This window comes from Lepidochelys kempii, chromosome 1, assembly GCF_965140285.1.
Source record: "Lepidochelys kempii isolate rLepKem1 chromosome 1, rLepKem1.hap1, whole genome shotgun sequence".
NCBI lineage: Eukaryota > Metazoa > Chordata > Testudines > Cheloniidae > Lepidochelys > Lepidochelys kempii.
The window spans coordinates 23,798,210-23,811,700 of record NC_136380.1 but is presented as its reverse complement, the minus strand read 5'-3'; the positions used below and the strand labels follow the sequence as shown (position 1 = coordinate 23,811,700).

At 41.9% G+C, this 13,491-nt stretch overlaps 1 protein-coding gene across 4 annotated transcripts in view; it reads right to left on the bottom strand.

Annotated features, from left to right (window-relative positions):
* The window catches only part of TMEM135 (transmembrane protein 135), a 383,046-nt gene that overhangs the window by 329,272 nt on the left and 40,283 nt on the right, over positions 1 to 13,491 (bottom strand). For all 4 annotated transcript variants that reach the window (XM_073336705.2, XM_073336701.2, XM_073336686.2 and 1 more), the window contains one exon: positions 8,005 to 8,132. In XM_073336705.2, the coding sequence (XP_073192806.1) occupies positions 8,005 to 8,132 (128 nt within the window). The remainder of the gene's footprint in view (positions 1 to 8,004; positions 8,133 to 13,491) is intronic.

Below are 13,491 nucleotides of genomic sequence, written 5' to 3'. Positions count from 1 at the left end.
GATCCAGTTGAGATTTTTTGAACTAGAAATACAGATTTTAAAAAAGAATTTTTTTCTTCTTTGGAAAGGAAGCAGTTGAAACTGAAAGCAGATTGTTTTTTCTCTGCTTTGTGGCCAAGCAGAGACAAAAGGGGATTATCTTGTGAATTGCAGGTTTTCTTTGCCTGGAGGCAGGGTACTTAACTCCTGCAGGGAAATTCACAGTCTTCCAACCCAGAGGTTTTTTTTTCTTTTCTTCCTAAAAGTAAATAGGGGGTGTGTGCTCTACCCATTTGCCTGGAGACAAAAGTGGCAGGGTTTTTTTTAGGATTTTGATTTTTTTTTTGTTTTACAAGGAGCACAGGTTTGAAAAGAAATTTTTTTTTCCTTTGGGCTGGGTAAGCAGGTTTCCAAGTAGTGGAGGTTTTTTACTTTAATTTGGGCCCAGAGCAGAGACAAGGGAATTGTCTTTTTCTGTAGGCTGACAATCACTATCAGAGAATAGGTATTCTATTCCAGCACAGCAAAATTTTACAGCCAAGTTTTGTTTGTTTATTTCTAAACCTCGGGTGTAAAGTTAGTTAAAAACAAAGAGGTTAGAATGGCCAAATCCTCGGCTCGACTACAGCTGGAATTAGCCAAATTTCAGGCTGAGGAAAAACAAAGGGAACATGAAAGACAGATAGAACTCATGCGGCTGGAGAAGGAGGTACAGGAGGCTGCCCACAAGAGGGAAATGGGGGCAAGGAAGCATGTGGAGGAGATGGAGAGGATAAAGGCCCAGCAGAATATACCAACAAACCCTAGCAATCCTTCTCCAGGTACCACTTCCCATCCCAGAAAGTTCCCCACCTACAAGGCAGGTGATGATACTGAGGCCTTCTTAGAAAACTTCGAAAGGGCCTGCCTTGGGTACAACATCTCTACTGACCAATACATGGTAGAGCTGAGGCCGCAGCTCAGTGGACCCTTAGCTGAGGTGGCAGCTGAAATGCCTAAAGAACATATGAACAAGTATGAACTGTTTAAATCCAAGGCGAGAGTCAGAATGGGGATAACACCCGAGCAGTCTCGTCGGAGGTTCCGAGCCCTAAGGTGGAAACCAGACATGTCATTTACCCGACATGCCTACCACATTGTGAAACATTGGGATGCCTGGATATCAGGAGCAAGTGTTGAATCTCCAGTAAATTTGCCCTTCCTAATGCAAATGGAACAATTCTTAGAGGGTGTTCCTGAGGAAATAGAAAGATACATCCTAGATGGGAAACCCAAAACTGTAATCGAGGCAGGAGAGATTGGAGCCAGATGGGTGGAGGTGGCAGAGAAGAAGAAAACTGGTCGCAGTTGGAGCGGAGACCAGAAGGGACCACCCCAGACCACACCCTATTACCGGGGGCCGCCCAAAGCCCCACCTACCTCCCAAAGAACCCTCCAGACCCCTTATCGTCCCACCACCCCGTTCTCCAGCAACCCACCTCGCCCCGGTGACCCGTCAGCTGGACGATGTTTTAAATGTAACGAGCTGGGGCATGTAAAGGCCAACTGCCCCAAGAACCCCAACAGATTACAGTTCATTGCACCGGAATCACACCAGAGGTCCACAGGCCCAGATACCTCCCAGATACCCTTGGAGCGGAGGGAAACTGTGAGTGTGGGCGGGAAGAAGGTCACCGCGTGGAGGGACACCGCGGTGAGCACAAGTGTCAGCTATCCATGCTTCCTTAGTGGACCCCAATTTAATCAACCCAGAGATCCAAGTGACGATTCAACCCTTCAAGTCCAACTCTTTCAATTTGCCTACAGCCAAGTTGCCTGTCCAGTACAAGGGCTGGTCAGGAATGTGGACTTTTGCAGTCTATGATGATTATCCCATCCCCATGCTGTTGGGGGAAGACTTGGCCAATCACGTGAAGCAGGCCAAGAGGGTGGGAACGGTCACCCGCAGCCAGGCTAAACAAGCCGTGGGGTCTAGCTCTGTTCCGGAAACTTCTATCAGGGCCCGGTCAGAGGTGATGGACCCGGACCCCAGGCCAATGTCTGCAACAGCAGTAGTGGATCCAGTCCCAGAGACCCAGACGGAACCAGTCCCAGAACCGGAACCAGCCAAACAACCAACACCAGACCCCGTGCCAGCACTGAATCCAGTACTTGCAACCTCAACACCAGAGGGCCCCACCGAACCTGAACTGGCAGCAGCCGATAACCCTACACAAGAGGCTCAGCCGGAGCCTGAATCCCAACATAGTGCACCAGCGGAGAGCGATTCACAGTCAACAGAAACAGCTCCATCCCCTATATCGCTTCCAGAGGGACCAAGCCTATGTCCCCAATCCAATGAGGAACTGATGTCTCCAGCATCAAGGGAACAGTTCCAGACCGAACAGGAAGCAGATGAAAGCCTCCAGAGAGCGTGGACGGCGGCACGGAGCAACCCACCGCCTCTCAGCTCTTCTAATCGATCCAGAGAATTAAAGGTTTGTCAGTTTACAGCCCAGGGAGGAGACGACGCTGAGTGGCCTGAAGGTGTCTATTACGAAGGGAAATGTGCTGGTGGTGTGGAAGAGGTGAACCTCTCCATGACCCTTGGGCGTATGCAGCGACAGCAGATCCAGGAGCTGTGCACTAGCTACGCGCCAACGTTCTCAGCCACCCCAGGACTGACTGAACGGGCATACCACTCCATTGACACAGGTAATGCTCACCCAATTAGGGTCCACCCTTACCGGGTGTCTCCTCAAGCTAAAACTGCTATAGAACGGGAGATCCAGGATATGTTACAGATGGGTGTAATCCGCCCCTCTGAAAGTGCATTGGCATCTCCAGTGGTTCTAGTTCCCAAACCAGATGGGGAAATACGTTTTTGCGTGGACTACCGTAAGCTAAATGCTGTAACTCGCCCAGACAACTATCCAATGCCACGCACTGATGAACTATTAGAGAAACTGGGACGGGCCCAGTTCATCTCTACCTTGGACTTAACCAAGGGGTACTGGCAGGTACCGCTAGATGAATCTGCCAAGGAAAGGTCAGCCTTCATCACACATCTCGGGCTGTATGAATTTAATGTACTCCCTTTCGGGCTGCGAAATGCACCCGCCACTTTCCAAAGACTTGTAGATGGTCTCCTAGCGGGATTAGGAGAATATGCAGTCGCCTACCTTGACGATGTGGCCATATTTTCGGATTCCTGGGCAGACCACCTGGAACATCTACAAAAAGTCCTTGAGCGCATAAGGGAGGCAGGACTAACTGTTAAGGCTAAGAAGTGTCAAATAGGCCTAAACAGAGTGACTTACCTGGGACACCAGGTGGGTCAAGGAACTATCAGCCCCCTACAGGCCAAAGTGGATGCTATCCAAAAGTGGCCTGTCCCAAAGTCAAAGAAACAGGTTCAATCCTTCTTAGGCTTGGCCGGTTATTACAGACGATTTGTACCGCACTACAGCCAAATCGCTGCCCCACTGACAGACCTAACCAAAAAGAAACAGCCAAATGCTGTTCAGTGGACCGGAAAGTGTCAGAAGGCCTTTAACAAGCTTAAAGCGACACTCATGTCTGACCCTGTACTAAGGGCCCCAGACTTTGACAAACCGTTCCTAGTAACCACAGATGCATCCGAGCGTGGTGTGGGAGCAGTTTTAGTGCAGAAAGGACCTGATCAAGAATTCCACCCTGTAGTGTTTCTCAGCAAAAAACTGTCTGAGAGGGAAAGCAACTGGTCAGTCACTGAAAAAGAATGTTATGCCATTGTCTACGCTCTGGAAAAGCTACGCCCATATGTTTGGGGACGGCGTTTCCACCTGCAAACCGACCATGCTGCACTAAAGTGGCTTCACACCGTCAAAGAAACTAACAAAAAACTTCTTCGGTGGAGTTTAGCTCTCCAAGATTTTGATTTCGACATCCAACACATCTCAGGAGCTTCTAACAAAGTGGCTGATGCACTCTCCCGTGAAAGTTTCCCAGAATCAACTGGTTAAAATCGTCCTTGAGATGTGGAAAATATTGTTAGTCTTTATGTACTTGGTAGTATATTTAGAGATGCATGTGTCTTATTAACTCTGTTTTCCTAGAGCTCCAGGAAGAAATCCCAGCCAGTGTTTCACCCTAGCTGAGATTTGGGGGGCGTGTCATAAATATAAAAGGAAGGGTAAACCCCTTTGAAATCCCTCCTGGCCAGGGGAAAGCTCCTCTCACCTGTAAAGGGTTAAGAAGCTAAAGGTAACCTCGCTGGCACCTGACCAAAATGACCAATGAGGAGACAAGATACTTTCAAAAGCTGGGAGGAGGGAGAGAAACAAAGGGTCTGTGTCTGTCTGTAGTCGTCTTGGCCGGGGACAGAACAGGAATGGAGTCTTAGAACTTTTAGTAAGTAATCTAGCTAGGTATGTGTTAGATTATGATTTCTTTAAATGGCTGAGAAAAGAATTGTGCTGAATAGAATAACTATTTCTGTCTGTGTATCTTTTTTGTAACTTAAGGTTTTGCCTAGAGGGGTTCTCTATGTTTTTGAATCTAATTACCCTGTAAGATATCTACCATCCTGATTTTACAGGGGGGATTTCTTTATTTCTATTTACTTCTATTTTTTATTAAAAGTCTTCTTGTAAAACACTGAATGCTTTTTCATTGTTCTCAGATCCAAGGGTTTGGGTCTGTGGTCACCTATGCAAATTGGTGAGGCTTTTTATCCAACATTTCCCAGGAAAGGGGGGGTGCAAGTGTTGGGAGGATTGTTCATTGTTTTTAAGATCCAAGGGTCTGGATCTGTAGTCACCTAGGCAAATTGGTGAGGCTTTTTACCAAACCTTGTCCAGGAAGTGGGGTGCAAGGTTTTGGGAAGTATTTTGGGGGGAAGGACGCGTCCAAACAGCTCTTCCCCAGTAACCAGTATTAGTTTGGTGGTGGTAGCGGCCAGTCCAAGGTGTAATATTTTGTACCTTGGGGAAGTTTTGACCTAAGCTGGTAAAGATAAGCTTAGGAGGTTTTTCATGGAGGTCCCCACATCTGTACCCTAGAGTTCAGAGTGGGGGAGGAACCGTGACAAGTGGTTAGAACAGGGAGTTAGAAACCTAGGTTCTTTCAGTCCCTGCCATTGATTCACTATGCAGCCTTTCCCAAAGTTTAAGGCTTGTCTATACACAAACATGCAATAATTTAGTTAACTGGGAAAAACCCCTGTGTGAACACACTTCTATTGGTCTAAACTGGTTTAACTTGCCCCTGTAAGCTAAACCAATATAAGCCAAGTTTAAACAAATATAAAAGTGTCTACAGAGGGGCTGGCACTAGTATAACTAAATCTGTTTACAATCAAACTTTTAGATGACCAATCCAAGTGTATAGACCAGGAGCAAAATGTTCTAAAGCGCTTTTAAGTGACTTAAGAGCCTGAAACTGATAAGTGCCCACATTCCTTTTGAAAATTGGACTTAGCTGCTTTTCAAAAATTTACCCGAACTGTGTCCCACAGTTATCCCACACTTAAAATACTTACATGCTTTTTAAACCACTTTAACATCTTTGGATGAAGGGTGCCATATAGGTACAAAGTATTAACATAATTACAATGTCAAGGTATATATTTGAAATTCTGCTTCCCTGAAGATATCTTCTTCCAGGGGTCTCACTTCTGGTTCCTCCACACCCTAGTGTGAGGAAGGTAGAATTCTCAAGGGCAGCAGACAGATGTCTGAGCACAAGCTAAACACCTTACTGTTACCTAGGATGCTTTGTGCTTAACTCAATCTTTGGAACCTTCCACTCAATTCCAAAAGAGCAGGAAGTGAAATATCCCCAGAGAAAGTCAGCCATTAAAACTAAAAATGACTGGAAAAAAAACTAGCAGCTCAGAAAAGAATTTAAAAATAGAGATATAAAATACAATGCCACCTCAAACAGATTCTGTTCCAACCTCAAAGGGAGGTAAATGGGTGATTTATAATCCTGCAAGGTGAAAACTTCAGAGAAGCAGAATTACAAGGGAAGCAAGTCTCAGCCTTAATTATCTCCACAATTACTTGCAATACACATTGATTTAGGACTATTGAGTAACGGTCACCTAGAGTCACCTTTCAGAGCAAAGCCACACTTTAAAGAGAGTTTTACTTGCGTCCCTAAAAAGCTTGACAACATCCTTTGTCATGAAAAGGAAAGGAGTACTAGTGGCACCTTAGAAACTAACGAATTTATTTGAGCATAAGCTTTCGTGAGCTACAGCTCACTTCATCGGGTGCATCTCTAAGGTGCCACTAGTACTCCTTTTCTTTTTGCGAATATAGACTAAGACGGCTGCTACTCTGAACTTTATCATGAAGTGATACAAGGTTTGAAAGTCAGGTTCTTTCGAGTTTACACATCTACACAGATGAGTTATGGTTTGTCTATATGGAGGAAACTGACCATCACAACTACTTTGGTATAATATAGCTATTCTGGAGTAACTCCCCCATGTGGACACTATTTCAGAATAAAAAGTGATTTTATTCCAGAATTACTCCATTTTGTGAGCAGAGTAGCTATTCCAGAATAAAGATACTTTTATTTCAGAACAGAGTCTCAACATAGGGAGCTATTAAAGCATACCTATTCCAGTCAATTTCCTTGTGCAGAAAAGGATACAAGTCCACAGGTGCCCTTGTTGCCAAGAAGGCCAATGGCATTTTGGGATGTATAAGTAGGGGCACTGCCAGCAGATCGAGGGGCGTAATCATTCCCCTCTATTCGACATTGGTGAGGCCTCATCTGGAGTACTGTGTCCAGTTTTGGGCCCCACACTACAAGAAGGATGTGGATAAATTGGAAAGCGTCCAGCGGAGGGCAACAAAAATGATTAGGGGTCTGGAACACATGACTTATGAGGAGAGGCTGAAGGAACTGGGATTGTTTAGTCTGTGGAAGAGAAGAATGAGGGGAGGATTTGATAGCTGCTTTCAACTACCTGAAAGGGGGTTCCAAAGAGGATGGATCTAGACTGTTCTCAGTGGTAGCAGATGACAGAACGAGGAGTAATGGTCTCAAGTTGCAGTGGGGGAGATTTAGGTTGGATAGGAGGAAAAACTTTTTCACTAGGAGGGTGGTGAAGCACTGGAATGCGTTACCTAGGGAGGTGGTGGAATCTCCTTCCTTAGAAGTTGCTAAGGTCAGGCTTGACAAAGCCCTGGTTGGGATGATTTAGTTGGGAATTGGTCCTGCTTTGAGCAGGGGGTTGGACTAGATGACCTCCTGAGGTCCCTTCCAACCCTGATATTCTAGGATTCTATGAAAAGCCCATTGTCACAGTTCAAGAAGGAAGAACAATGACTGAAAGACAGAACAATCACATTCACCCAGCCAACCAATGAGAAAGCACGAGCAGCTGTATTGGAGCTCTGCTCCCCTTCCTTTATGACCAGAGTTAAGGTAATAAAGAGAAAGTTACCAAAAAAAATTCATTTATTATAATGATATTTACGTCTCCTTCAGGAAGTAGAAATTAAAGGTCAATATCAATCAACTATTACACTTAGTGCACGTATAGATATTGATGAAGTACAAAAGGATGGAAAAAAATTAATTCACAAAGTGGCATACTGACAAAAACAGTGGGAAAAATATACACTGAATTAGTAAAGACAGAAAACAAGATGGGAGAACCTTTCATTAGGTCAAAAGAAAAGGAGTACTTGTGGCACCTTAGAGACTAACCAATTTATTTGAGCATGAGCTTTCATGAGCTACAGCTCACTTCATCGGAGGTGCATCTGATGAAGTGAGCTGTAGCTCACGAAAGCTCATGCTCAAATAAATTGGTTAGTCTCTAAGGTGCCACAAGTACTCCTTTTCTTTTTGCGAATACAGACTAACACGGCTGTTACTCTGAAACCTTTCATTAGATCATCTTCTTATTCCAATAAAGGTGTGGCTGCTTTTCAAAGAAGTCACAATAGGAAGCATATAGGAATAATTCTACAAATAAAAAGGAAAAACTGAAGATACTATATAGCAAGTCATTCTCAAATATTTAGCATAGTGTATACCAACCTTAAAATGCAAAAGAAAGCAATATACAAGCTCCCATTCGCAGTCAGAAAGGAAGTTGACTGCAAAATCTCAGGTAGCAGTTTGTGCAGATAATAGTCAAGCTTTCGTTTCCTGAGAACTGCCGCAATCTGGAGGGATAAAAAAAGGATGCACACTTGAATTCAACTAGTTTTTTTTACACTGTAAAGAAAAAGAGGACTATTGCACAGGGAGACACATTCATGTAAACAATAAATCAAAGCCTCTTAATTTACTGAGATACTTTTATGAAGAATACCATAAAAGATTTCCTCTGAAATTGTGCAAGAAATGCAGAGGCCATTATGACTATAAGAAGAATTTTACTACCTTGCTGAGTGGGAGAAGGCTAGCTGTTTTAAGCTGATGATAAATTTTCACAATACTTTGTGTTCCAAGGTATGGAAATGAATACAGGTTAAAACATCCCTAAGAAGTCCAAGCACACGCCTTATGCAGCCCCCCATAAAATAGTGAAATATTTCTGTAAATTTTAACTTCAAGGAACCTAACGATTTTTTTTACCTTGACGGGCAAGTCTTCCTCAAAAAAATTCACTATGACGTCAGAGATCAGAAAGAGAGTGCTTAGAATAGCCATATCATTTATACAAAGCATCTCTTATGAGTAGGTCCTCTCTTGCAAAAAATCACACAGTAAGTGTCAGCCAACAGAAAACAGACTAGATATAGACGATAAATATGCCTAGAGGTCAATTTAATTTCTGCTTGTATGTTTTATAAGAAGGGTGAGATTACTTGCAAGAAATGCATATAGCTTTTTAGATTCAGTCTATCAACAAAGACTTACAGGTAGGAAAAAGCTCACATAATTGTTCTGAATTTCCATGAAGTTAGTATAGTGGTGAAGGACAAAGATATATTCACTTAGCACTTTCTATTCAGATTTCCACTATTGCCTTTCTTTCTTTTCTTTACTTCTCTTCCCTCTCATCCAAGTGGACTAAGGCACCAAGTTTCCTAGTTCAAATCAGCAAGTGACCCAGCCCCCACGCTGCAGAAGTCAAAAAACCCCAGGGTCTCTGCCAGTCTGACCCAGTGGAAATTCCTTCCCAACCCCAATTATGACAATCAGTGAGACCCTGTGTGTGTCAGCAAGACCCACCAACCAAAAACCTGATAAAGAATTCACTATAGTCACTCAGAGCCCTCCCCCATCTAGTGTTCCATCTCAGACAACTGGAGATACAATAGAACTTCAGCATTACGAACTGACCAGTCAACCACACACCTCATTTGGATCTGTAAGTATGCACTCAGGCAGCAGCAGAGACCAAAAAAAAAAAAAAAAAGGTAAAATCAGTACGGTGTTAAATGTAAACTACAAAAAAAATAAAGGGAAAGTTAAAAAAAAGATTTGACAAGGTAAGGAAACTCTTTCTGTGCTTGTTTCACTTAAATTAAGGTGTTTAAAAGCAGCATTTTTCTTCTGCATAGTAAAATTTCAAAGTTGCATTAAGTTAATGTTCAGCTGTAAACTTTTGAAAGAACAGTATTCACATTCTGTCAATGTTTTTTCAAGAATTACGAACCACCTCCATTCCCGAGGTGTTCGTAACTCTGAAGTGCGACTATACTTACTACTAACAGTCTCAGATGGACCACATACCATTGTAGGCAACCTCATCATACCATCCCTTCCATAAACCTATCAAGCTCAGCCTTGAACCCGGTTAGATTTTTTGTCCACACTATTCCCCTTGGGAGGCTGTTCCAGAACTTCATTCCTCTCTGATAGTTAGAAAACTTTGCCTAATTTCAAGCCTAAATTTTTTTATGGACAATTTATATCCATTTGCTTCTGTGTCAAGATTGGCCCTCAACTTAAATAATACCTTTCCTTCCCTGTCGTGTATTCCTCTGAGTTATTTATAGGGAGCAATCATATCTCCCCTCAGCCTTTGTTTGGTTAACCAAGGTTAAGCAAGCCGAGCTCCTTAAGGCTCCTGTCTTAAAGTAAATTCTACATTCCTCTGATCATACTAATAGTCCTTGTCTCCACCTGTCACAGTTTGAATTCATCTTTCTTCAACATGGGAGACCAGAACTGTATATAGTATTCTAGATGAGTGCACCAGTGCCTTGTATAATGGTAATGATACTTCCCTATCTCTACTGGAAATACCTCACATGATGCATCCTAAGAGTGCATTAACCTTTTCCATGGCCACATCACATTGACGGATCATAGTCATCCTGTAATTGACCAGTACGCCCAGGTGTTTTTCCTTCTCTGTCTCTTCTAATTGATGTGTCTCCAGCTCATAGCAAAACAAATGTATTGTTAGTCCCGAAATGCATGACTTTGCACTACTAAATTTCATCCCATTTCTATTACTCCATTTGTCATAGTCATTAAAATCTTCTTTATGATATTTAAGTCCTCCTTCGTACTGGTTACATCTCCTAACTTTGTGTCATCTGCAAATTTTATCAGCACACTCCACCTTTTTGTGCCAAAGGTCATTAATGAAAATGTTAAATAAGATTGGTCCCCAGACCAATCCCTGAGGAACTCCACCAGTAACCTCCCCACCGCCTGACAGTTCACTTTTCAGTATGACCCATTGTAGTCTCCCCTTTAACCAACAAAACTAAATTAATTAGGGCCCCATACTACTCACAGCACCCACTCAGAGTCAATAGGGGACCCTCTGGATTACAGGAGACTGGGCAAGTGAGCCAGCTGGATTCCACTTTATTCTCCCTCTCCATCTCCCAAATTCTGTAGGGGAAAGCATCGCTAAAATCGATACTGCCAGAAGAGAAGGAGGAAAACCCCTTTCAGGGGGATCTGGAGGCGGCTGCAGGTAAGGGCAGCTCCCGACACACAGCTATTGCAGGAACTACGTTGTCTGAAGGGCAGCAGGAGACCACAGAGTAAAATGGAGAGAGTACTTCTCTATCTCACAGGAGTGCTGGGAGGATAAAATCCATTAATAATTCTGAGCTACTTAGATATTACGGTGATGAGGGCAATATATGTATTAGATAGGAGAGGCTGAAGAGTCAGCATAGATATGGAGTCTTGCCTGCTGGAAGGAGAAGAGAGTTCAGTGTATTGTGGGCAGCATTGAGAAGAACTGCAGAGCCTGTTAGAGCTGAGTTTCTTAGCTGTCAGCTAGTTTGTTAACAATTGCCGGCAGAGAAAGGGTTGGCTGACATTTGCTGACCTTATCATTTAAATTTTAAATCCTTTGCAGTGCACAAAGCTCCACAGAGCAGGAAAATTTAAATTGTGAGGGCAGCAGAATCCCATGCTTCTCCCTCATTCTCCTGAGGTCTGGGTTTTCTTCATCAGTTTCCAGGAAAGCCTCCTAGATATCTTGGAACTCTGTCAGATTAAGTTATAAATGCTATCTTCTTCTCTGTGGATTGATACTAAACCTTCATTTTGGGCATGAATGGATTTTGCCAACAGTGATTAAATAAATCCTTAATATGTAACTGTAAACATGTCAGATCCAGATATCCTTTTCCCACAGGAAACAGATCTGTTGCCTAAGGTGGTGTCATTTCTTATTTGATCCTTTTTTTTTTTTAAATGTACCTTAATTTCGGCATTGCAAATAAATGGATGTTTAAATTGGGTGTTGGTTTGTTTGCCAAAATGAATAATTAACATTGTTTTCTGATCAAGCAAATCTAACTTGAAGAGGCTGGAAATTATCTCTGCATATTTGTAGACTCAACCTGAACAGTTCTCTTCTACAGGGCTCTGCTATGAAATACTGTCTTAGTATGAGAGAACATTCTTTATATCCAGCTTCTGAAAATTCTGTTCTATGTAGCTTCTTACACAGCCCTAATTAACATAGTTTCTGAGTGAATTCCAGTCGTGCATAAGGTGGTGATAACACAGTTTCTACATCTAGTGTGTTAGGTCTCTTCTCACACATCTGAAATATAGGGGGGAGAAGGTCTAAGTGTCCAGCAGCTTTCTGTACTGTATAATATTTTCAGAATTTTTATTCAATAAGAAAACATTTAAACTATTAACTTTGATTATTCATTAAAAAAACTTGCTAACCATGCATTGCTCCTTAAGGACTACTAGCAAACTAAGTTTGAAGTTTTTAAAAAGTTTGAGACATCAAGTAAAAACAAGAGGTTATTAATGGAAACTTTTTTGCAATCTTAATTATAGATTTCACAGTATTATATTTCAAACCTGAAAAATTAAACATACAGTCCATTATATCAGAACACCAACACTTTGTAGAAAAGTATTGCTGCCACTCTTCTTTCAAAAATGCTCAGACTTAATATTTTTAAAAATATCTCCAGTCTTGCAGACTTGTCATAAAAATGTACTACTCCAGGACCTAAAATCTATTCATTCACCCTTTATTAAGGGGAACAAGAGTAATTCAAACACTAATAGTATTTTACTCACCCTTCAAAATAGAACTATTTGCTCTGCACAAGCAGATTTTTGCGAGAGAGACTAGCTCAATCAATACACTTTGATAGGAAATAAACACAATAATTAGAAAATGTTTTCAACACAAACTATGCATTCGCATTTAAAGGCATGGGGCCAGAATTTTAACAGTAGTTAGGCACCTAAAGATGCAGACAGGTGCCTAGTGGGGTTTGCAAAAGTACCTGAGGTAGGCACCTTTGTAAATCTGGCCCATAGTCACTACATTCAGTTATTGTTTCTACAGCAATTGTTGTTCATCCCTTCCCTTTGCACACCTGCAGTACATAGGCTGTTACATTTAATATAGGTAGAAAATGTAGCCAAATTATTGTTTCCAAGCCAACCACAACTTTGACGTTTAGCATTTACATTTGCAATTAAAACTTTACACTGTTTAACTGAATTTCCCTGCAATTTAAAACTGTGTTCCAAATTCAGCAGGTTATTGAAAATTCATACTGTGGCAGCACCCATACGCATCAAGGCATCCATAGGCATCAGGCCAGGGCCCCATTGTGCGACGCACTAGACAAATATCTAGCGAACGATATGAGAGATTCATATATTCAACATTTTAGATATGTGCATCTAGTAGATGCAATATTCTTTTTAACTGAGTAGTCACAATTAGTCTCACTATACAATAAATGCCCTCATTAGTTCATTTGTAAAGTTTGTTTCAGTGTATGGATATTCAGATATATGCATGGTTGCACATATATTTCAAAACTGTATAATCTATTTTTCAACCAATTGTTTCTCAAACCTTAGCAAGTCATATGCTAACTCATAGTACTCCGTATAACATAAGTACATAGATTTCAAATGAATAAATTGATATTTTAGTTATCCAAGAGAAAATAACTCTAAAAAAAGGTGAAGAAATAAAACAGATTTTTTTTATCTATGGCCATGTAACTCATGAAAAAGCCATAATGAAATGTATTAAACATTTATGAAAAATCATTTACGCTGAATGGGCATAGAATAGAAGTGGCTGCTCATTAGCCACAGCAGCACTAT